At 43.8% G+C, this 22,915-nt stretch overlaps 1 protein-coding gene across 5 annotated transcripts in view; it reads right to left on the reverse strand.

Moving 5' to 3' along the window:
- Nucleotides 1-22,915, reverse strand: part of ERI3 (ERI1 exoribonuclease family member 3) — a 128,601-nt gene that overhangs the window by 99,692 nt on the left and 5,994 nt on the right. For 3 of the 5 annotated variants that reach the window (XM_077752071.1, XM_077752068.1, XM_077752067.1), the window contains exon 3: nucleotides 13,840-14,117. The exons of the other annotated variants lie outside the window; for them this stretch is intronic. In XM_077752071.1, the coding sequence (XP_077608197.1) occupies nucleotides 13,840-14,094 (255 nt within the window). In that variant the 5' untranslated portion in view covers nucleotides 14,095-14,117. The remainder of the gene's footprint in view (nucleotides 1-13,839; nucleotides 14,118-22,915) is intronic. 5 annotated transcript variants of the gene reach the window in all.

The raw sequence follows: 22,915 nt of genomic DNA on the forward strand, positions 1-22,915 counted from the left end.
CGGGGAGGGTGGGAGCCAGGAGCCACAAGCTCCGTTCTCGCATGCAGACCTGGCTCTCTCCACTTTGGTAAGTAACGTGTGAAAGGGCAGATAAATGGCAAGACAGAAGCCAAGCACATGGCTCTAACAGAACACTTCTGCTTTTACAGAGCTCTTCACAGGACCACGGAGGTGATGTGATCTACTGAAGGTGACAAACATGGTAGGTGGTGAAGCCAAGATTCAAACCCAGACACAGAACACCCCAAAGCACTTCCTGTCTCTCATCTTTAAGTGGCCTCTCAGGGGCACCTGGGTGGCTCAGTCAGTTAAGCGTCCAACTTCAGCTCAGGTCATGATCTCATGGTTTGTGGGTTTGAGCCCCACATTGGGCTCTGTGCTGACAGCCAGCTCAGAACCTGGAGCCTGTTTCAGATTCTGTGTCTCCCTCTCTCTCTGACCCTCCCCAGCTCGCTCGTGCGCGCGCGCTCTCTCTCTCTCTTGCCAGCTCAGAGCCTGAAACCTGTTTCAGATTCTGTTGTCTCCCTCTCTCTCTGACCCTCTGCTCACTCTCTCTTTCTCTCCCTCTTTCTCTCAGAAATAAATAAAACATTAAAAAAAAAAAATAAGTAGCTTCCCATCTTCCCTCAGCTGCTATGAACTACCAATGTCTCAGTTTTCTGTCTGTCCAGATCAAGGGTTTCCTGGAACACAGAACTTTCAGAGCTAAAAATGGGACATCTAGTCACCCTACACTGTCCACAAGCTACCTGCACCACTAGGCTGTCCAAAGGTGGAGCATGAGAGACTCAGAAAGCTGGTCTGCTGATGGTGGATGGGAACTAGCCACAACTTGATAACTCAGGACAAAAGCCTCAGAACTTGGATTTTCCCAAGTATCCATGGTTTCAAACCTACTGTATCTACTGTCTCCCTAAATAAAATGCCAACAGCAAAACTTTGTTTTTTTAAGGGGAGGAAAGACAGATAAAAAGGAAGCACCAAGTATATATTCTTTTACCTTTTTAACTGAGCAGAGGTTTAAGTTGGCGCCAAGGTTTTAGATACATCTGGTTTCTAATTGTTCAACTAGGAACGCCAGAGATCATCTTAATAAACTGAGGACCAAAGTGCAATAGCGTTTCAAGTGAAATTTCACACCTACAATCAGTAGATTACAAGAAATAAATGTGTAGGTTGCTTTCAGGGTATTCAAACTCCCTTCAACTAAAGTGTCTTCAGTGATATGATTATATTTGAAGATAGAACAACAGAAGGATTTTAAGCAGAAGGGACTTAGGTTAGACTGCTGGAATTTCTTGACAATGGGACAGAAGTGTAGTGTTCTTAGAGACCTTTTTTCTTTTTTCTTCAAAGACAGGTTCTCCTTTGCCTGAACTGATGGTTCTATGGTCCTGACTGAAATAAGGGAATCAGCAGATCGTTTTTCATGGTTTCTTCTTCTCAACCTAGGAACTAGCATTCCTTCAATTTACAGATGGTACTAACTAATCTATACCTTCCCTCCATCCTCTAAAGAAAATTCCAGGATGTGCACAAAAAGGTTTGATAAATCCAAAAGCAACATCACACCACAAGGTAGAAAAAGCAGTATGTGGCAAAAACATGAGTTTTATGCAAATACTTGGTTTTTGGTTACAAGTCCCATGTAAAGGTGGGCTTTCCTCTAAGGGATCAAGGAGCCTCCTGGCCACAGGGAAGAGGGGAAGCTGAGAGGGGGAAGTGAGGACTGCAATGGGCAACGCACAGGGCACGGTTTGCTTAACAGTTTCTCCCTTGGGGAAAAAAAAAGACATTTTATGCACAAGGAGCTTATTTCTTAAACAAACACTCGTGGTTTTGATTTACACCACAGCCTGCTCCTAAATAATTTATGGCGGGTTAAATTTATTGCCGAGCCCTGGCTGGCTGCAAATTCGAATTGCCAAATAATTAGATTTTAGGGCAAAGCTTATAAATTACCCGTCGATTTGTCCGGACTTGTTTGTCAGTTGCTTTGTGCTTCGGGTCATCTTTGGCATTTGGCTGTTTGGGTTTTAATTGCTGATTTACACTTTGACAGATGAGAGCTGATGCTCGAAGTTTCAGGACAAGGAAGGGTAAAAAATCAGAGCTTTAAAAGGCTGATTTTTCACCTACATGTCCCTTTTCACTATCCCCATAGACCCCAAAGCAATTAAAATGTAGAAAAGAGGCTGAAAATAGACACTGCTATTCTTTACTGGGGGGCGGAGGCGCAGTGTGCAGAGTGATTTATAATTTACTTTTACTGAAATCTGAATTAAGAAAAAAACATAATACCAATAAATTAAGGAGACCAAAAGTTTTCAAAACTGCATCCTCACCCAGTAGTGTGCATCCATGTGTCTACCTTACATGACTCTGGACCAGCCTCAGTTCAAGCATTTTTACATACTCAACTGTAAATAACTGCAGATATTAGTGGCCTCTGTGAAGCTGACCCTTTAGGGCAGCAAACGAGCAAATGATTTCTTTGTAGCTACTTGTATACGTATTTGTCATAAAATTAATTGAAGCAAATCTTGGGGTTGTATGCAGGAGAGGCCCTCCAGAGGTAGCACTAAGGGAGGGCATGAAAGTGGAAGGTGCCAAGTCTAACTTACTGTTTCAGTGGAGGGAAAAAAAAAAATCTCTCTGGGTGGTGCCTAAGCTCTACCCACTATGTTGATGGAGGGCTTAAAGGCTTTCTCTATGCTTCCCAATGCAGGGCCTACTTCCCAGCTGCCCACTATTTCCCAATAACTTGCAAGGAAGCCATGAGTAAGAATACTACTAGTACTAATTCTACTCATAAGAACTAACTCCTATAGCTATTACATGTCAGGCACTGTTCTCTATATCTCATCCTCCCAACAGTCCTATGAGATTGGTGCTAATATATATTTTTTTATAAATGTTAAATGTTTCTTTATTTTTGAGAGAGAGAGAGAGAAAGAGTGTGGTGGGAGAGGGTCAAAGAAGGAGGAAAGAGGATCCAAAGCAGGCTCCACACTAACAGTAGAGAGCCCAATGCAGGGCTTGAACTCACGAACAATGAGATCATGATCTGATCCTAAATCAAGAGTAGGATGTTTAACCGACTGAGCCACCCAGGCATCCTGAGATTGGTGCTACTATTAACCCCCTTTTGGCAATAGGCCAACTAAGGCATAAAGAGTACAATTAACTTGCCCAAGGCAAGTCATACCATTAGTAGGTGGTGGAACTAGACTCAAATCCAGAGTCCAGCTCTGGACCATTCTATGGTCTGAACCATTATGCTATATTGCTTCTCATCAGAATAACCCCTACCTCAGTTTCCCTTACTCTGGAGGTCCAGAGTCCACAATATGGGACTTGGGCACATGCAGTCAATGTCTGTTCATTTAATCAACCAGTAAGGTGAGGAAAAGTCATGTAACGTACTCAGTATCCTAAGATAAAATCAGAGGCTTGGTTAGACAAAGGCCATTTTCCCAATCAGCACAAATACTGCACTAAAGATCCACTACCTTGGGATAACAGGTGAGCAAGACAGGCCCAGGCGCCCTCAGGAAGACAGAGGCTCTGGTCAGGCAACTTGGGGAGGAGACCTGAGAAGCTGGCTGGGCTTCAGGAGGACCTGCTCCTGAAGGGACTGCTAGTCTCTTCATGGAAGACTGTATTCCCATGGGGTGCTTCATAGATTCCCTGTTCTCTGTCCATAGCTGCTGGCCAGAAGCCAGGACAGGGAAACAGTTGTGCTAGCATGACAGATTTTTTAAATCACTGACCATGAAGCAAGCAATACACAGATTGACATCCTGCCTGCAATGAACTGAACACTTTTCTCACACATTGGCTCATTTGATCCTACATCTTCGTAAGGCAGGCAGGAATCACTGTCCTATTTTATAGACGAAAAAGCTAGGGAGGTAGGTCAGTGGTTCTTAAAGCATGTTCCCTCACAGGGAGCATCCCCTCACTTGGGATTTTATTAGAAACACAAATTCCTGGCCTCCACCCCAGACTCTGGATCAGAGACCCTGAGGGTGGGGCCAGCAATCTGTGTTTTAACCAACTTTCCAGGTGATTCTGATCATAATTCTGATTGCTAATGTTTGAGAACCATTGGTTTAGACTACAGCAGTGTTTCTCAGACTTCAAATTATCCAAAGATCTTGTCAAATTACAGATCCTATTTAGTGCTGGAGTAGGGCCTGATATTCTGCATTTCTAACAACCTCCTAGATGATGAGGATGCTGCTGGCTGTTAGAACACACTTTGAATAACAAAGGTATAGTCTAGAACATTTATGAAACAAATCCTGATCACAAATATACTGACCAAGTGAGAATCCAAGCCACAGGTCTCAGTTCCTTTCTCAGATCAAACCCTTACTTGGCCCACTTTCAAGCACCTGGGACAAGCCCTTTAGATCTGCCAACCACTCCTGGCCCTTTGGCAACAGAAATTTCATCTCCTTGCTGCCACAATCCAAGGGAGAAAAACTGGCATGTCTCATCCCAGAACTTTATTGAGGAAGTTGGCACCTGTCTGTTAGGGAGCCAGCAAGAGGTCTTTCAGGACAATGTCTGCTCTCTTGACAAATACTGTCAAGATTGGGGCATCAGCGACCCAAAAAGCACTCATACTATGCTCTCCAGAAAATTACCTTCCTTCTGTCCAAATGAATCAAAAAGCAGAACTGGATACTTCTCCTATGAAGACTTCTGGAGAAAGACCTAACTGTGGCCACAGATCTGGAACAGGATCCCAGCCAATTCTCACAGTATCCTGAGGCACCAAGCTGAGAATTCCTCACCAACATCAACCAACCACCATGAACTTCCTTTTAAGGCCTACCCCTGGCCTTGTTTCTCTAGTCACTTACCTTTCTAGTGAAAGTATACCTGATCAAAATGGCATGTTTCATATCCCATTCTTCAGTCCCTACTTTCTCCATCCCCAAATAACTACCAATCCCTTCCAGTCTATCAGGTGGCCTTTCATTCAAATGCTACTAGCAATGGAAAAACAAACAAACAAACAAACAAAAAACCCGTGAACAATGCAGACAGAGTCCCTGGACTCCATTTCCACACACCACAATCTCAAGCCATGGCTCTCAGTTTCTATCACACTTTTGGAGAACAAGATTCCAAGTTACCATCCAAGTACCTAATCATCACTACCTACCTCTCATAGGCCAATGACCAAACAAATTCATCAAAAAGATCCTACAAATTCACCTTATCAGATGTCCTTGGTATAGATCCTCAGTTCAGAGCACCCCATTTATAACAATCATAGGTTCCGCCTTTCCTCCTTGCCAAATCTCTCAGCACCACTGACTTCTAGGAGCCCACCAGTATCCAAAGGAGCTATGAGCTACTTAAAAGCATGGGTCTCAAGCTCATNCTTCTTCTCTCCATCACTACCATCACTTCCTTAGTCCAACCTACTAACATCACTTTCAAAGAATGCCTCTTAATCAGGTTCCCCACATCCATTTTTAACCCCTTGGAACACATTTCCCTCCAATCCCAGAGCTTGCAACATCTGTTTCTTCTATTCCATTCAACAATACCTTCATACTTCCTCTTCTGGCTCACCAACTTTGCCCCCAGCCTCACCGTGGACTTGGTACACTCCTTTCCTTTCAGCAACATCAGCATCTCCAAATAAGAGCTTCTACTAGCATTTAGCCTTCAGACCAAACCTTGGGTGAAAGGGACTTCCTAGGACCAGACACTCACTGACTACATCACTTGAACAGAACTGCACTGCTCATTTAACAGATCTGTTTTGCTGCCCACAGACCAAGATCTCCCCCCTAGCCACTACATACAGGGATAGGACCAAAACAGCAACCTATTCCAAGGCACCTGTACATCAAATTAAAAGCCTCGCTGATGTCTGTCTCTCCCTCCAGAGTCTACTTACCTTCTTTCTGATTCTCTCAGCACCTAACAGGCCTTTGCCCATGGCAGCACTCTATACACACAAACCCTTCTCTGCTTGTTCCAGCTTGCTCACCCTTCTGCTGCAGACCTGCCAGCCCAGGGCGCTAGCGTCAATCTGGGAATACTCTTGTTTCAGGCTTTTAGGCTAGGACTCAATTTTCACAGCTAGAGCTCAAAACTCATCACATAAATGTATAGCTGTGGGGGTTTTTTAAGTATTGTGAACACCCAGGATAAGAGAATAAAAAATAGTCACCTCAATGGCATCTTAATCAAAATGATGCAGGATGCTTTTCCCCAACTAGACAAAGAGATGGAGAAAGCATCTCCTAATATCAGTTTCCTCATGTCAAACAACTGGGATCAGTCTACAAAGCAAGAAATGTAATCAATATTGGAGAGAAGAAAAACAAGACAAGATGGAGGCAGGGAGAAGTGAAGCCTATGGACTTAGCTTGGATTTCACATCTCCACTACTCCATCCCAAACTACCTGCTTTTTTCACCCTGTGGCTATGTACCTGTTGCTGCAGCTCAGAGGGAGAGCTCACCACCCCTCCCAACTGATGCCCTCCAGTCACCTCTGCTCTAGCACATTTCTCTTGTTACCTAAGTCTACCTATCTTTTCATTAATCCTTCCATCACATCCCTCAGTGTTAGTCAGCCAGCTGTTTGTCTGTGTGAAGGGTCTAAACCTCTCTGGTCTGTGGATGGTGGGTCTAGTAGATCCAAACCCAAACCGCCAATACTTTTGGAGGTCAGAGGGAGATGCCATGTCATTCTCTAGCCCTTGCTTTTCCCAAAAGGCCAAGTAGCCCAACAATGTTCTACCTTCAATAGCAGCTAGGTTAGCTCCTAACCAAGGCCTTCAGGGACTCAGAGCTTCAGCTCGTATATTTTTTTTCCTCAGCTTACATATTTATATGCTGACCCTTACCTTTTTACCCACACTGTATTGGCTAAAATTCTCTTAAACCTCTTCTGGCCTTTACACTCTCACAACATCCCAATAATACCTGCTAGCTTTAATGTGAGAAATGCCATATAAGCAATACAGGTAATCCTACTAACCAAACAGTGAAGTATTTGCCACATTCAAAGGCTTCATTCTCCCTCTTTCTCATTTTCAGCACTCTCACAAATGACCCTGCAATCCAGGTCAGTTTTTCAGACTTAGGCCAATTCATCCTGGCTTACTCTGTGAGCACTTTCTTTCATTCCTGCTACAAAAGTTCTCAGAGGCCACAGGCCAACTTGGCCTTCTTAGATCTCCTAAATTTCTCTTAACATGAAGCCCATGCGACCTCTCCTCCACACTGTAAGCAAGGTTGATCATTCCCCTTCTTTGAGCCCCCAGTGCACCAAGTACTTACCTACATGATGTAATCAAATGCTTAACAGTGGTTACATGTAGGCCTACCCTCCTAGACTACGAGCTCCTTGAGGGTAGGAATCATTTCTTACTTGTTTCTATGTCCCCAGCATCTAATACGGAGCTTGAAGTTACTACCCCGAGAGTAAAGAGAGGTCTTTGCATTGCCTCTAAGGTGGTTACAATGAGGTCCTTCCCATTCCTTTGCTTATTTGGTTAAAGGGCAGCTCAGTGTCACTGTTCATTTACAGTCCCTGATTTCATTCATCATTCATCAATGGCCCTATTCTTTAGAACTCTTCCCCACCACCAACCTTAGCCCAGTGTCTAACAAAATCTGCATTCCAACAGCTGTCTCAGCCCTGGGGAGGCCACCAGGATAATAAGAGGCTAGGGGGAGGTTTCCTGATTTGTACTAAATTATGTGGTGATTTTGTTACCAATGACCCAATGCTCCCCAAGGAAAGTTCCTGGTCCTACCCCCAGGCAACTCCATAGTCCTAACTACACACCACAGCAGCTTAAAGGTATAAACCCTGAGGTAGAGAAGCAGTCTGAATAGAGCAAATAAACCCACTTCGATCTGTACCTCTGCTATGCCAAACACATAAGGCAGCACCACCATGCATCGGTGGTCCACTCCCCAGGATGTATATTTTACTTCTACATTTGCTATGTCTGCTGCAAATAAAGAAGGGCCCTTCGGCTTTCACGTCAAGTTACAACAGGGCCAAGACCTGAACACAGCAAATGCTTGTTCCCATTCAGGGAGTGGTTGTGAGGAGCTACAGTGACAGAGGGAAGGGATGGTGGGGAGGTGGGGGTGGGGATCCCTATGAGGGACCACCAGGAAACAGCAGCCAGTGAAGGAGGGGGGGGGCTTTTGGAGGTGGAGGGGGAAGCACCACTTTTATGGAGGCAACAACAAAAGGGACAAAAGGGCCTAGTGGGCTGTCCCATTCCCACCACCATCACTGGCCACCAATAGAGGAATTCATTTATGGTGACCCTGGAAGAAAAGGCGTGTTAAGGCAGAGATATAACTAAAAAGAAAGGCAATAATTGGTCTGATGTGCAAGGGAAAAATTATACCAGGAGTCGGGAGCCTGTGCAAGAACACTTACAGCTCACACAGTCGTCATAACTCAGCCCCCTCAAGCATTTTGTGCTCTGCTTATGGTGTTAACTTTAATGTCTTAACATATAACACCATCCGCACTAACACAAAATACTACACACGCCAGATGAGGCTGAGTTATAGTTGCTGTGGGAAGCATAACTTTGAATTTCCTGATTTTGGTGCATTTAATCTCAACCATAATGTTACATTAACGTCGGTTTTGCATTTCATTTCCCAGTTTAGAAGAATAGCGTCAGCGCCTTCGCCTGTCTGTACAGAAAAAAAAATGCAGGCTGACTGGGGCCACAGGCAGATGGACCACAACCCAACAACTGGGCCCTTGCAATAAAAAGCCTGGCTGGACCCTTCCTACTTGGAGGGGCTGAGACTAGGACAAGTGAATGGGAAGGGAAGGGTGGGTTCTTTCTAGGGGACTGCCTTTCTGTCCACTTGGGAGTGTGCAGGAACCAAGAGCAGAGAGAAAGGTGGCACACAGTAAGAGTGGTGTGCATGTGTGCATACCGGATTTGGCGNAGAAGGGAATCAATATAGTTTGATTTGTAGGGATCTTAACCAATTTCCTGTAAAGTTTTCCAAAATGTCTCTCTCACAAAGGACTAATAATGATGTACCAGCTCTAAGTCATACTGAAATCCTCCAAATGCCTCTTCTATATTATTCCTTCTCCTGTCACTATTAATCTCCCCCCCACCCTGTCCTCCCCAAATAAACCAGCATCTGGACAATCTTCTATAAAAAAGAGACTCCTTTACTCATAGTTCTAACTCAAAATGCAGATGGAGTTTCTTCGAGGTTTCCTAAAAAAAAAAAAAAAAAGTCCCTGAGGACAAAGACCAAACACTAGAAAACCTCGACCCCAAAGGTCATTTTTCTCCCAAGTTATGGGCACTTGAATACAGATGAGAAGGAAAACCGTCGACAGGGCTGCTGCAGATCAGTGAGAAAAAAGACTACACCCCCAGAGCCTGATGGCTGGCCAGAGGGAACTCAGGGAGGCAGGGCAGGCAGCAGCCAGGACTTGGCTCCCCAGACTAGGAGAGATGGGCTGCCCTCTCCTTGGCCATCCGGATAGCCAAGGTTACTTCCTTCTCTCCACATGCTGTGGCCAATACCTCATTGTCCTCACTTACATTTGCTTTTGTTCCTTTCTGAATACTGAGGTGGTGAGAGGACTTGCCCCCAGGTTAAAGATGGACAATTAAAGATCCCACCAAAGCTTTCAGGCTGCTTCCTGGGCCTTAGGGTCACAACCACCATTATTCCATGCATATCCACACCAAAATGAGCAACATGAACTCCTGCTAGCCAGGACAAAGGAGTCCGGATTCTCCTAAACCAGATAAAAACCTACTTCCCTATCAGGAAACAATTCCTAAAGCAAGAAAGGAATTGTATTTCTCAAATTTAGAGTCTCTAAAGCAATTTAAACCACCTAAATTAACATTTAAGTGAAAAAATGTTTTCAAATGTAAAAGTCTCATATTCAGCCAATATCTGTCATGTTAATCTGAATCAAAATGTAAAACACAGAGTGTAAAAACCAGAAAGTGAAGCCTTTTATGGGCAAACAGACCACTCCAGTTTCACCCAGCTGAACAAAGTACAAGAATAAACAGCAAAAATGATAATAAATGGGAAATACCAGATGTTTTACCATGTTTATAACCAATGCTGTTACTCACCCAAGTATAACAGAGTTTACACTTGTTAGTTTTCACCGTGCCATTCCTTTAGGACAGTCCCAATAAGCTGATTCAGGGACTTCTGAAGACCAGAGACAGATCAGAAAAATGAACCCCATGCCAAACATCTAGAGATCCTGGGCCCAAACTTGTTTCTGCCTCTTACACCCCAACGGGTAATGGCACATTCCCATAAGGATCAGAAATGTACAATGTAGAGGTCTTGAGTATTGAAAGCAACTGGGAGCTAGGCAGGAGACCCGGGATGGATCTGACTCATTCCTAAGCCCATGCAGGAGGCATGCAAACCGTGCCCAGAAAGCATCTCTGCCAAGTGGGTAGTCCATTCTGAGAGAGGACTAGGGAGGGTTGATTCAACTTGCAGCCCATCTTCTAGTCCTTTTCCTGTCTCTTATACGAGTTCATTTTCATTTTCATCCCAAATCTCAATCTTTCCTGTTTCCATTTAAATTCATTTTTCTTTTGGGGCGCCTGGGTGGCTCAGTTGGTTTAGCAACCAACTCTTGATTTCAGGTCAGGTTGTGATCTTGGAGTTTGTGGGATCGAGGCCTGCATTGCACTGGGTCAGTTCAGGGCTGAGAGAGTGAAGCCTGCTTAGAATTCTCTCTCTCCCTTTCTCTCTGTCCCTCCCCAACACAGGCTTGTTCTCTCTCTCAAAATAAATGAATAAACATTAAAAAACAAACAACTACTTCCCATATGATGAATTTATTTAGTCTGGACAAGAAATCAGTCACCAAAACCATATTCAATTTCTTTTCTAAGTCCTACTTTTGTGCACCTAATAACTTTATCCTGAGCTTTTCCAACTTCTCCACTTCCCCTGCTGACTGAAAGACCTAAATAGCACAGAGGCTCTAATGATGACCTCACTGGAAGGACTCTGTCCTACGTGGGACTGTCACTTTCTCCAGTGCATCTTCCAAAATTCCTCTTAATCCTGTCAGGATCCTGCTATCTGCAAACTTTATGGAAGGTTTTTTTTAAAAGAGAGAGAGAGGCTCTAAGCTGTCACAAACAACAAGTCTCAAATCACTTCTGCACTACCCATTCCTTTCCTGAGAATGGTCCAATAGGTAGTCCAACAGAGCTGCCTGGCCCCAAACTCACCTTCCTACCTGTTGATCACGGCATTGTGGAGGCTTAATGAAGTAGAGATGCATTACATTTATCACTTACCCCAGATCCACTCAAATCCATCACTATGTCACAGCAAGAAGTTAGATTGATCTGACAGGATTTGCTCTTCTTCGCAAACGCATGTAAGTTATTACTCAGTACCCTATGCTCTTCTAGCTGTTTGCTGATTGATTATCTGACGATCAGGTCAAGTATCTTCTCTGGAATCACAGTAAACTAACGGGTCTATAATTTCCAAGATCATTCGTATTCACCTTTTAAAGATAAGCAAGACAGCAAATGCTTCTTCCTGAGTTCTCTAAAGCAACAGCTAATGCTTTCTAATAATGAACCAGGGCAGCCAATTCTTTAAGTGCCCTTGGAATCACATCATCAGGGTTCATTGATTCTGGAGATAATCTTTAATCAGGCCCAGATCCTGGTAAACGGCATGAAGTCCTACCTCAGCCTAGGTCAGGAAGGCTGTGGTGCCTAAGTCTGGGTGGGAAGTTGGTAATACGAGGGATTTAAACCTGTATTGCATTATATCTTCAGCATTGCAATAAATAAATAAATAGAACAATGCCCTTGAAAGAGAGATGAAAGGTGATACTGACAGACCAAACTCAGGCATGAATCAGGCTTTACCTTCAACAACACTGACAGGACCCTCTGTTGGACAAGTGAACAGAGCTACATAATTATCTGAGCTTATAATCTAACTGAAAAGTTCAGAAATAAATATACATAGGCATGTGCCAGAAAGCAGAATGTAGAAAAAGCCATAAAAGAGGTGCCAAGTGATCATGAGAGTTCAGAAAAGGGATGAATCATACACAAGAGGGATGTCTTCAATTTTAGACTCCTGTCCCACTAGGAGTAATTGGAATCTGCATCTAAGGGAAATTATAGGGTATGTCAGGATATGGATCCCTTATTCCTAACCTGAGAGAATCTATGTAACCCAAGTTCCCACCCCATCACCCAGGCACACTCACCACAGAATCTCCAATAGTTTTGGGAGAAAGAGGCTAAGAAAGTTACGGGTGGCTCGGGTAGCACCCAAACCATATTCCTTCCCTTTTATACAAAGTTCCTTCCCTCGGACATTCTCCTCATCCTGCTCCTGTCTTCCCAAGCCTCCACAGGCCTGATTCCAATACCCCCAAAGACAGACCACTGCTTGACAGGAGAATAGGAAAGACGAGAGAGAAAGGGGAAGGAAAAAAGGTGGTGGCATCTGCTTTATGGAAAATAATCTATTATTCTAAAGATAGAACCTCTTCATGGGAAAAAAAAAAAAAAAACCATGAGAAATGAACCCAATATCTTTGAATGGACCCCACTCTTTCAGCCTCCCAAGTCCCTGATGCTACAGTCCCCTTATCCCCCCTCCACCCTACCACTGAAAGCTTTTCCCAGACTAACATGCCTAAGCATTCCAAAATTACTCACCTAATAGCCCAGCCCCACAGGGAAGAGTTACAGTCCTAGGGCCGGGCATACTAAAGGACCCCACACTACAATGAACTGCCACATCAGCTCCCAATCATTCCCCCCAAACAAACAGCAAGCACAGGTGCCTCTCTGCTGCTAAACCAAGCTTCCTAGTAGCACTTCCTTAAAAGTCTGTAAAAAGTCTCTGAACACAATTGATGACTAAGAAAAAAAAAGGAAGCTAAGAAATGTTCCTTTCTAACAGACCAACAGTTGTACTTCTTCAGGTTATCTAATGCTGCAAAACACATCATCTCCAAACTCAGTGGTTCAAAACATCACTAATCATTTCTTATCTCTCACAGTTTCTGCAAGCCAAGAATTCAGGAGTGGCTCAGCTAACCAACTTGGCCTGGGGTCTCTCCTGAGGCTGAAGTCAGATCTCCACTGGGGCTGGCAGACTCACTTTCAAGACGGCACCAAGACACACGAATGGCAAGCTAGTACTGGTTTTTAGCTAAGAACCTCAGTTCCTGTACACATGCGCCTCTCCATAGGCTGTTTGAGAGTCCTCAATGCATGGCAGCTGGTTTCCTCCAGAGCAAGCTATCCAAAAGAGCAAGGCGAGCTACAGTGCTTTTTATGGCTTGGCCTCAGAATCACACAATGTCTTTCCTCGATGTTCTATTGGTTACACAAGGCTAGCTCTGATTCAGTGTGGGAGAGAAACTACCAAGGGTATGAATATCAGGAGGCAAGGATCATCGGGTGCCATTTTAGAAGCTGACTACCACAGTATTCCTTAAAAGAACATGCAGCAATAGCAGGAGAAGGAAGGAGGGAAGGGAAAGGAGAGAGGAAGGATGGGACCAAAGGAAATATTTTGATTCCCAAAGGCTGAGACCAGAGAGAAACAATATGCCCAGTTCTCTCCAGAGACTTCTCAGGTCTACCTTACCTAGCACACCTGAACCAAGTCCGGCCTCCCAGGCAGGACCTCCAGATGAGTAGCTAAAAGTCAGGAGGACATGAGAAAGATCCTCTGGAACCCAGAAAGCAAGACTATCCTCCCTCCCTCCTTGCCCACCCCACCTTTTCTGAAGCAATGATGCAACAGTTACCTGAGGATGAATCTGTGGCTTGTCGCACGTGGCCTCAAAGTCCAGCACTAAAAAGTAGTGATACCTCTGGGGAGGGAAGGGCACCATTGCCGCCATGGATGCGCCAAAGCCGTGGGCCGCCAGTTTTCTGGTGGATATGGAGCAGAACTCCGGAACACCACAGGGAGAAAATAAGTGGGAGCCCAGCACTTTTCTTGCTCTTGAAAGTAAATATGAAGAAAATCGAGCTGCTCCAGTCTGTAAAGGTGCTAGCATTGAACATCCAGAAGCATCTAAAACNAAGAACAAAGAGCCTGGGTTACTCCCCTCCCACTGTGGCCCTGTCCCATCTGGTCTTCAGGAATAGTCACACAACACGAACCACTCCCCAGTGTTTCTGGGCCCCTTTTCTAAATCAGCAGTATTTATTACTGAAGTTCAAGACCCTAATACTGGCCGCTGCAGCATTATGACAGCTCTGAGTCTCCAAGATCCTTCTCAAAACAACCTGCAACGCTGGCCTTCATCTTTAAATGGAGCTCTAAAGTTCAAAAGAGAGAAGAGAGAAAAATTCTGTGGTCATTTCTCAGGTGGCAACAGTTAACATAGAGCTAAGGTTCCCAAAGTAACATGAGGTGACCCATCTGCACCATCAGTTTTGGGAGCTAAGGAGACTCAAACAGTGGAAAATGCCCAAGATTCTCTGCTCAGCTCCATTACAAACCATTTGCCCCTGGCCTTCCAGTATGTCTCTTACATCTCCACATACCCTCTTCCCTTCTCCCAAGGTGAAATGGAACACGGCCAATCACAGAGGAGCTTGGCGGTGACTCCCCAGCCCCCACACCAGTAAGTGGCACCCTGGGGGAATGAATAACGCCTGGAGAGCACACCTGGCAACAGCCTCAGGCCTTCCCATTTGCTGCCTTTAGACGTACTCACTACAAGAGGCTCTGAATGACTGTGGGATTTTTTTTTTAAATAGGGAAGAAAAAGAGAAAACCCAGATGTGGCAGTAATGGGAGCATTGCTTTAAAAAAAAAAAAAAAAAGTCTAGTAAAGTTTTCTGAGTGAACATGTGCAAAAAAAAAAAAAATCCAAATCACTTTTCAAGTTTTCCCTTAAAATTTGCAGAATGTCTGTTCCTTAGAGGGTTAACTAAATATAAAAATCAAAGCCTAAGTTTTACTCACAAATAACTCAAGCTTCCTTTAAAAAAAAAAAGGAACATAGCGGAATTTTTGTGTTTTTTACCCCTCTTACACCCAACATTTAAATTCCCTCAACTTTAATCCTCAGAGTCAAACAAGAAATCTCACTGCTCAATGCAGAAATGGACATAGTGTATGCCTTCTGAAGCCCATTCTAATAGAGCCAAAAGCTTGCCTCTGAAACGCTACAAATGGGCACTGGCCCCCTCCTGCAGGGTTGAGTGGGTAGTAGTCTGTGAGGTCCAGAGCACACTCAGAAGCAATAAGGTCACTACTACCTGAGTGTACCTGGACAATGCCAAGTATCACTCCTCCTCCTGGCTCTGCCCTGACTCACTGAATGTCCTACAGTAACTTGCCTGCATATTTATTACAAGACATGCTAGTGTGGGTCCTCAATTTCCCCATCCATGTAGTGAGATTCCATGAGGATTCTCAGGAGCTAAGACTGAAAAGTTTATTCAGTGGATCCTACAGAGCACAGTGCTTGCTTTCACCATGCCTTTACAGCATTTCAAAAACACAGTCCAAACTCCTCAGCTCAGTGTAGACAAAGGCTAGTTTGGATCTCACTACAGAATCCCTTGGAAAGGGAAAGAGGCCAACATCCCTATGAAAGCCAGAATCCAAAATAATTTTGCAACACCTACCCTGAACAGTACTGGGAGCCTTGCTGAGCTGGGAGACACCAGTCTGCTCAGATTATCCGTTAGAGTTTGGATCCAAAGTCCCTCAGGGCCTTAGAACTCTTCTCTAACCCCTTGAAGTCAGACTGGGGATAAGGACTTTCCAGAATCCTAATGTCTATCAATATGTATATATAGTGTATATAGCATATACAGTCAACCAGACGCCATTTGCCAAATACTATAGGCAATTAAGCATCGTGATTAAAGTAGGGCTTCCTGGTTTGAATCCTAGCTTAGCTACTTATTTGCCATGGAACTTTGGGCAACCTCTGTTCTTCAAACCCTCACCTGTAAAATGACAAATATAATAGCTCTTATTCCTTAAGTGAGAATGAAATGAAAGGACAGATATAACACACTAAGATCAATGTCTGGCACATAAGGGCTCAATAAATATTAGTTTACTAGTACTACTACTAGTAAGTAGTTAGTTACCACTAGAGTTAGCACTCTATTGAGCTATGCCCACCTGGCCAAGCCCAGATCCCCATATTCGGGGCCTATAAATCCAATTAATGCATAAGGCAAACTCTGAGAGTAACATCAAAATCTCCCCATGCCCAAGATACTCTAGACCTCCCATATAGCATACTGTATGTGCCCCATCCCCTTCCACGAACAAGACATTGATGACCAAAAGCCTCTTGCCTGCAGGCCTTGCCTTCTCACCTGATTTCACCCATCAAAAAGTTTTTCTTGTAGGAAGTCTTGAGAATAGACAATAGGAGACCAGGCCTCCATATGTCAGTAATCACTGGATTCCATACTTCCCTTACTTCTAAAACTCAAGTCCAACTTGAGTCAAGAAACAAAGGGCAGCTCTTCCTCTTCCCTTCCTGAAAAATTCAATCTAATGGTTTTAGAGCCATTAGTTGTGGCAGAGGAAGATAGGTATCTACGAGTTGAAGTGGAGGAGCAGAAGAGTCTTGGGGTGAGGGTGTGAGTGGAGGGTATCAGAGCCCAAGCAGAGTAAGGAAGGCAAGTGTACAGAGGTAGGAACATGTGATGTAGCATGTCAGAGTCCATGCGGGGTGTGGAGGGCATGGCAGGGGGTGAGGAGACGGTGGCATGTCTGATGCAGAGAGTCATGGGCAGGGTAAAAGAGGCAGTCAAGAGGGAAAGAGCAATGGCCAACAATGGGAGATTGGTTACATTCAGAGGGATTGATCAAAGAAGGATGTATACTAAGGGTAACGAGAACCAGGTTTCTCATTGTTAGAGGATGTAATTTAACTAGGGAAAGAGGAAAAAAAAATCCAAGGTATCAAACTGAAATTGAATGCAACAGTGTGAACTCGTGGTTTCAAACATACATAATACATAAAAATAAAGCTAAATGTAAATATGAGTATGAATATATAAATATATGCACACATATATTTTTTAGCTCCGTCTACTGAAGGGCCAGGGAGCAGCAACACTCCAGCAGCAATGAGCACACCTAGTGCCCAGTTGCCTTCTAACAACATTCTTCAGTGGAAAAACAAGAGCTCTTTGGATAAATGGTTGATTCTGTGGCAGGGAAAGTACAAGATGAGTCTGGAACATCTTGTTTTAGGGCCAAAAAGCAAGGAAATGCTCAAAGCCTGATGGGAATTTATCAAAAGGATGCAGAAGCCGGCTTAAATGGGGCTCCCACTGGCAAATGAATAATGATATTAATAGATTATATTGCATTAAATTAAAAAGGAAACCATGAGTCTATAAAATACAACTTAATTAACAAATTTACTAATTAAAGTCTGATAAGGGATATTCACATAGTTTCAAACTATCTCCTCACAAAATGCTTATTAATCATAACAGGAAGTAAGGATACAATGGAGAAACCGGGCAGACATCACCTTAATCAAGTGACCAAAATGGACATTATCAAGAATAGGGTAAATGAAAACCATGTACCACAAGATAGGATGCAATGAGAAGAAAGCATCATTTCTGTGATATTCCTGACAAAGATGCATAATCTAAGTCTAATCATGAGAAAATATCCAACAAACCCTAACTGAGGGGCAGTCTACATAGTAACTAGCCTGTAATCTTCAAAAGTATCAAGGTCATGAATGTAAAGGAACTTTTACAGAGCAAAGTCTAAAGGAGATTAAGGGGACTTGGTAACTAAATGCAATACACATTCTGAACTGGATCATTTTGCTATAAAAGAACATTACTGGGACAATTGGCAAACTTGAGTGGGGTTTGACAATTATAAGGAGGTAAGGTGCCAATATTAATTTCCTGGTTTTGCTGGTTGTATTGTGATTAGGTAAGAAATGTCCTTGCACGTAGGAAATACACCCAAAGTATTCAGGGTGATGGGGCATTAAGTCAGCATTAACTGTCAAATAGTTCCACTATTTGTACTATAACTCCAACTTTTATGTAAATTTGGCCTATTTCAAACTTTTCATTTTATTTTTTTAATGTTTTATTTATTTCTAGAGAGAGAGAGACAGCGTGAGCAGGGGAGGGTCAGAGAGAGAGGGAGTGACAGACTCCGAAACAGGCTCCAGGCTCTGAGCCGGCAGTCAGCACAGAGCCCGACGCGGGGCCCGAACACACGAACCGCAAGATCATGACCTAAGTGAAAGTCGGACGCTTAACCGACTAAGCCACCCAGGCGCCCCTCTTTCAAACTTTTTAAAAAGGATTTTTTTAATCTATATGCTGCAATGTGGTTTATAAAGGGAGAGAGAGAACAGACGGTATGTGAGGGTGCAATCTCTCCACATTGCCCGTGGAGGGTAGGCTGTATGCTCTCCTTCAGCAGGGAGACTAGCAAAAGCCAGCCCTTAATGCATCAAGTCTCCAAGGCAAGAGCCCCCACTCAATGGTACCTCACCGGGCACTCCTGCCACCACTAGAGCCTCCTTAGGAAACACTCCTGCATGCCCTGCAGGGGCCTCCCACCTGCCTTGCACCCTGTGGCATCTTAGGGATTCCCCTTTCCTATTACTGTCTTTACACGTTAGTCACAGATTTGTAGACTATAAGCCTATATATAACTTGTATCATCAATTGGGACTTTGAGTATCTAGTCAAGGGGCAGAACTCAAAAGGACCAGTTTATGATTCTATGTATTTCATACCATCTTTCATCAGAGACCAAGATTTATACACATTTATTTTCAGACACCCTTTTTCCTCTCCTAGCAATAAAGGTAGTAAGTAGCCTATGGCAAGGAGGAAAAGAAATGATTCCTTCCTCAAAATGAAAGGACCAGCCCCCCAGTGGGGACAGGACAGTGGTAAACAGGGACTGCCATGGGGCCAGCCCGATTTGGAGAAACAGGCCTGCGCCACAGCCCCTGGAGGATGGTCTCTGTGCAGAGTATTTACACAACAGACACCAACGGCTCCTCTGTAGCCATTACTGTCGGTCAGGTAAATAACGCATGTGCCAAAACACACATTTAATGAGGAAAATAATATGCCTTTATAAAAAGCCTCAATCTGTATTTACCTGAGAGACCAGAGAAGTACCAAATCACCAGATTAGTGGAACCACAGAGGAGTCATTCTGGTGTCTTGGGTAAATAGACATTTTATAGCCTTCCATTACTGAGGGGGGAAGAGAGTGCAAAGGGAGGGGGCCCATCCTTTAACATCCACATACACAGGCCACAGGAACCTGGGGGATAGGCAAGTAGAGAAGGCCATCATGAAATATGGGGTCTCCTCGCCCCTATCTACCCAACTGCAAATACGGTTGACCCTTGAACAACACAGGGGATGGAAGCACCGACTACCGTCCCCCCCCCCGCTCCATGCAGTGGAAAATCTACCTATAACTTTTGAATCTCCAAAAATTTAACTACAAAGAGTAGTTGACCAGAAATCTTACCAGTAACATAAACAGATGACTAATGCATATTTTATATATGTATTCTATATGGTATTCTTACCATAAAGATAGAAAAAAATGTTAAGAAAACTGTAAGGAAGAGAAAATATATTTAAATATATTTACAGTACCGTACTGTATTCATGGGGGGAAAATCTGTTAAGTGGATCTGTGCTGTTCAAACCAGTGTTGTTCAAGGGTCAACAGTACTTTGGAATCTCTGGGGAGGGTATATATAGACTTATACCATCCCTGGATTCAATCCATTCCATCAAAAACCAGACTGGGAGGCAGAAGTACATTCCAGAGAAACTCTAAAGCACTAGAGGCAGGCTTTGAGTCCAGCTGACTACAAGCACCTGAGGCAGCTGCAGCTTCCCCAAATTCCCAGTCCTACGGTAAGTCTATGTCCCAATCTGACTATAGTATCCTAAGTGCTCAGGCACCTGAGTCACAGAGGCATCAACAGAGAACATGGTAATACCCATCTGGAACCGGCTCAGTCACAGGTTCTGTATTAGGCAGCCAAAAATAGCCTGGGAAAAATCTAAATAAACTGCTTCCCTTCAAAAGTCATACTCCTCAATCTAATGAATGCATCCTTGCTGCCAGAGCACTTTCTGTGAAAATCACAGATTGTCAAAGGTGACAGAAAACCTAAGGGGAGACACAGTACAGCCACCCAGGGAAAATGAGCCCCAGGAAGAGGAAAGGGCTGCCAGAGACTCACACAGCAAGCAACGACAGGACCCAGGGCTCCCAACTCCCATACCGGGGTTTCAGACCAATGCCCCAACACTAGGAGCAGGCCTCACTGCCCATCCCCCAAGCTTCTCTGCAGTCTCACAGTAGAGGCCAGGGGCCTGAAGGCTTGCTCTAGTCTGCTGAAAGCTAGAGGTTCAGGCAGAACAAAGCTTCACATGCCTTGGAACCTCTACATGACTTTTGATGGCACCAAAGTGGAATGGAAGCAGGAACTGTAAAGTTAGGTCCTCACCTCAACAAAATACTCTCCTCTTCTCTACAACCTGTCACTCCCTTGGCCTGTGGCTACAGTTGCTTCTGCTCCAAGGCAGAGTTGGGGAGAGCATTCCCAAGCTCAAAAACAGCTGCTAACCCTACATTAACAGGAGAGCTAAAGTCACTAAAGACCTTCAGGCACATCAAATTCTGATGGCAACATCACAGGCCACAGGAGGCTTACTCTCTTCTTCAATTAGCTCAGCAGCTCAAGGCAGCACATAAAAAGAAGTGACTGATTTGCCTGCTACTGCTAACTTACCAGCTATACCCAGTAGTTTGGGCAAACTCCTTCAGGGAGCCAAAGCTGGGAAACATCCCTTTGCAAAGTCCTACAAGTCAGTTGTGACATCTGTCGCACATGAGAAGGGCAAAGGTTTATCTCCTAAAACACCATAAACAGGACAGAAATGGAAGAAGGGCAAAGTGTGGTACCCATATCACTTTAAGCACTTCCCACACTTGTAGACAGCATTTGACCCCAGAACCTCCCATACCCTGCTTCCAAACAGAGGTATAGAAACAAGGAGTCACACAACCCAGTTGTTTAAACACTGGAATCAGACAAGTCTAGGTTGAAATCCTGACTCTACTACATATTCTTTTTTTTTTTTTTTTTTTTAAAGTAGGCTCCACACCCAACATGGGGCTCAAACTCATGACTCCAAGATCAAGAGCTGCATGCTCTACCAACTAAGCCAACCAGGCACTTCTCCACCACACATTCTAAATAACAATAACTATAATAATGAATGATGATACCGATCTCTTTGGGGTTCAGTTCAACCACACAAGGTATATAAAGCACTTTGTGCTTTTTGAAAGTGCTCAATAGAAGGGAGCTAATATTGTTAAGGCATGAGAAAGAGGAAAGGAAAACAGGATTTTCTAAAAAATTTATTCTAAGCCAGGCACTGTGTTAGTTGTCTACATATTTCATGTCATTCAGCCCTCCCAACTCAGGCGAAGTGGGGAACAGTACTCCCATTTTACATACAAAAAAACTAAGCCTCAGAGGCACTCAGCTCTTCAGGGCCCTATTCTCCACTCCCATGTTTGAAGGCCCACATTCCCTATTTGACTGAGTCCCAGATTAGCCAAAGGGCTAAAAATGCATATCAACTTCAGTTTTTCCTTTAAGGTAAGGTGTGACTCTACCTAAAAGTAACTCAACCATAAGCAATGATCAAGTCTGTCCAAATCATCCAAATTTGTTTTCATAATACATTTATTACATTTTAACAAGATAAAACAAATTGCAGCCTTGGGTACAAATAGCAAAAACAGTTAAGTGGTGCCTTGGATTAAAACAACTGCAGTACAAGAAACTCAAAGCCTCTTCTCAAACACAATTCCAGAGGAGCAGAGGAACCGGCAGGGGCAGGGTGACAACCAGAACTTGCTCAGGTCCCCGGATGTGATGTTTCCTTTTACAAATCTGTGCCTTGGCCAATGCTACTTTCCCTGCTTTGGAATGTTACTTCCATTTTCACCAGGCAAATTATTGCTCTTTCTTCAAAATGCAGCCCAAAACTCCCTTTTAGTAGCTTTCTCTGACACTCCATCAGAAAGCTAACTGCTTAAATGTGATCCAGTAACACATTCTACTCCTATTTCATAACTTTTGTTTAACTATACTGTAAAAGTTTAGTTAATCTCTTTCTCCTACTATAATTTTCAGAGAGTTAGGTGAGAAGGATGTAAGATAGCAGGTATAGGTATGTATGTGTGTGCATGTGCGTGTACAACAGCATAATTTCTTTGACTTGTTTCTTGTCAGACCCTTTAATACATTTTAAAATTTCCAGTAGCATTAAAGAAAAGTTTAACATTTTTTTTTTTCCACTTAAACAGCTCATGAGTTTAAAAACTCTAAAAAATGGGGCGCCTGGGTAGCTCAGTCAGGTAGGTGTCCAACTTCAGCTCAGGTCATGATCTCACAGTTGGTGAGTTCCAGGCCTGAGTCTGGCTCTGAGCTGACAGCTCGGAGCCTGGAGCCTGCTTCAGATTCTTTGTCTCCCTCTCTCTCTGCCCCTCCCCTGCTTGTGCACACGTGCTCGCTCTCTCTCTCAAAAATAAATAAATAAACTTAAAAAAAAAAAAAACAACAACCTCTAAGAAACACAGAGATAGACACAGATCCTTAAGGGCAAGGACCACATTTTACTCATTTCAGTATTCCCAGCACCCAGCACAGGACCAGGCACAAAGTTAGTGTGAATCAATGTTTGTTGAATGAATATGCCCAAATGTGTCAACTGCTCTGGAATCAGAACATGTTAGAACAGAGGAGACCCTAAGCCCCAAGCAAAGCTTCTTTTTTCCTCTCTCTC

The sequence above is a fragment of the Crocuta crocuta genome, unplaced genomic scaffold, assembly GCF_008692635.1.
Source record: "Crocuta crocuta isolate KB4526 unplaced genomic scaffold, BGI_CrCroc_1.0 scaffold367, whole genome shotgun sequence".
NCBI classification, from domain to species: Eukaryota; Metazoa; Chordata; class Mammalia; order Carnivora; family Hyaenidae; genus Crocuta; species Crocuta crocuta.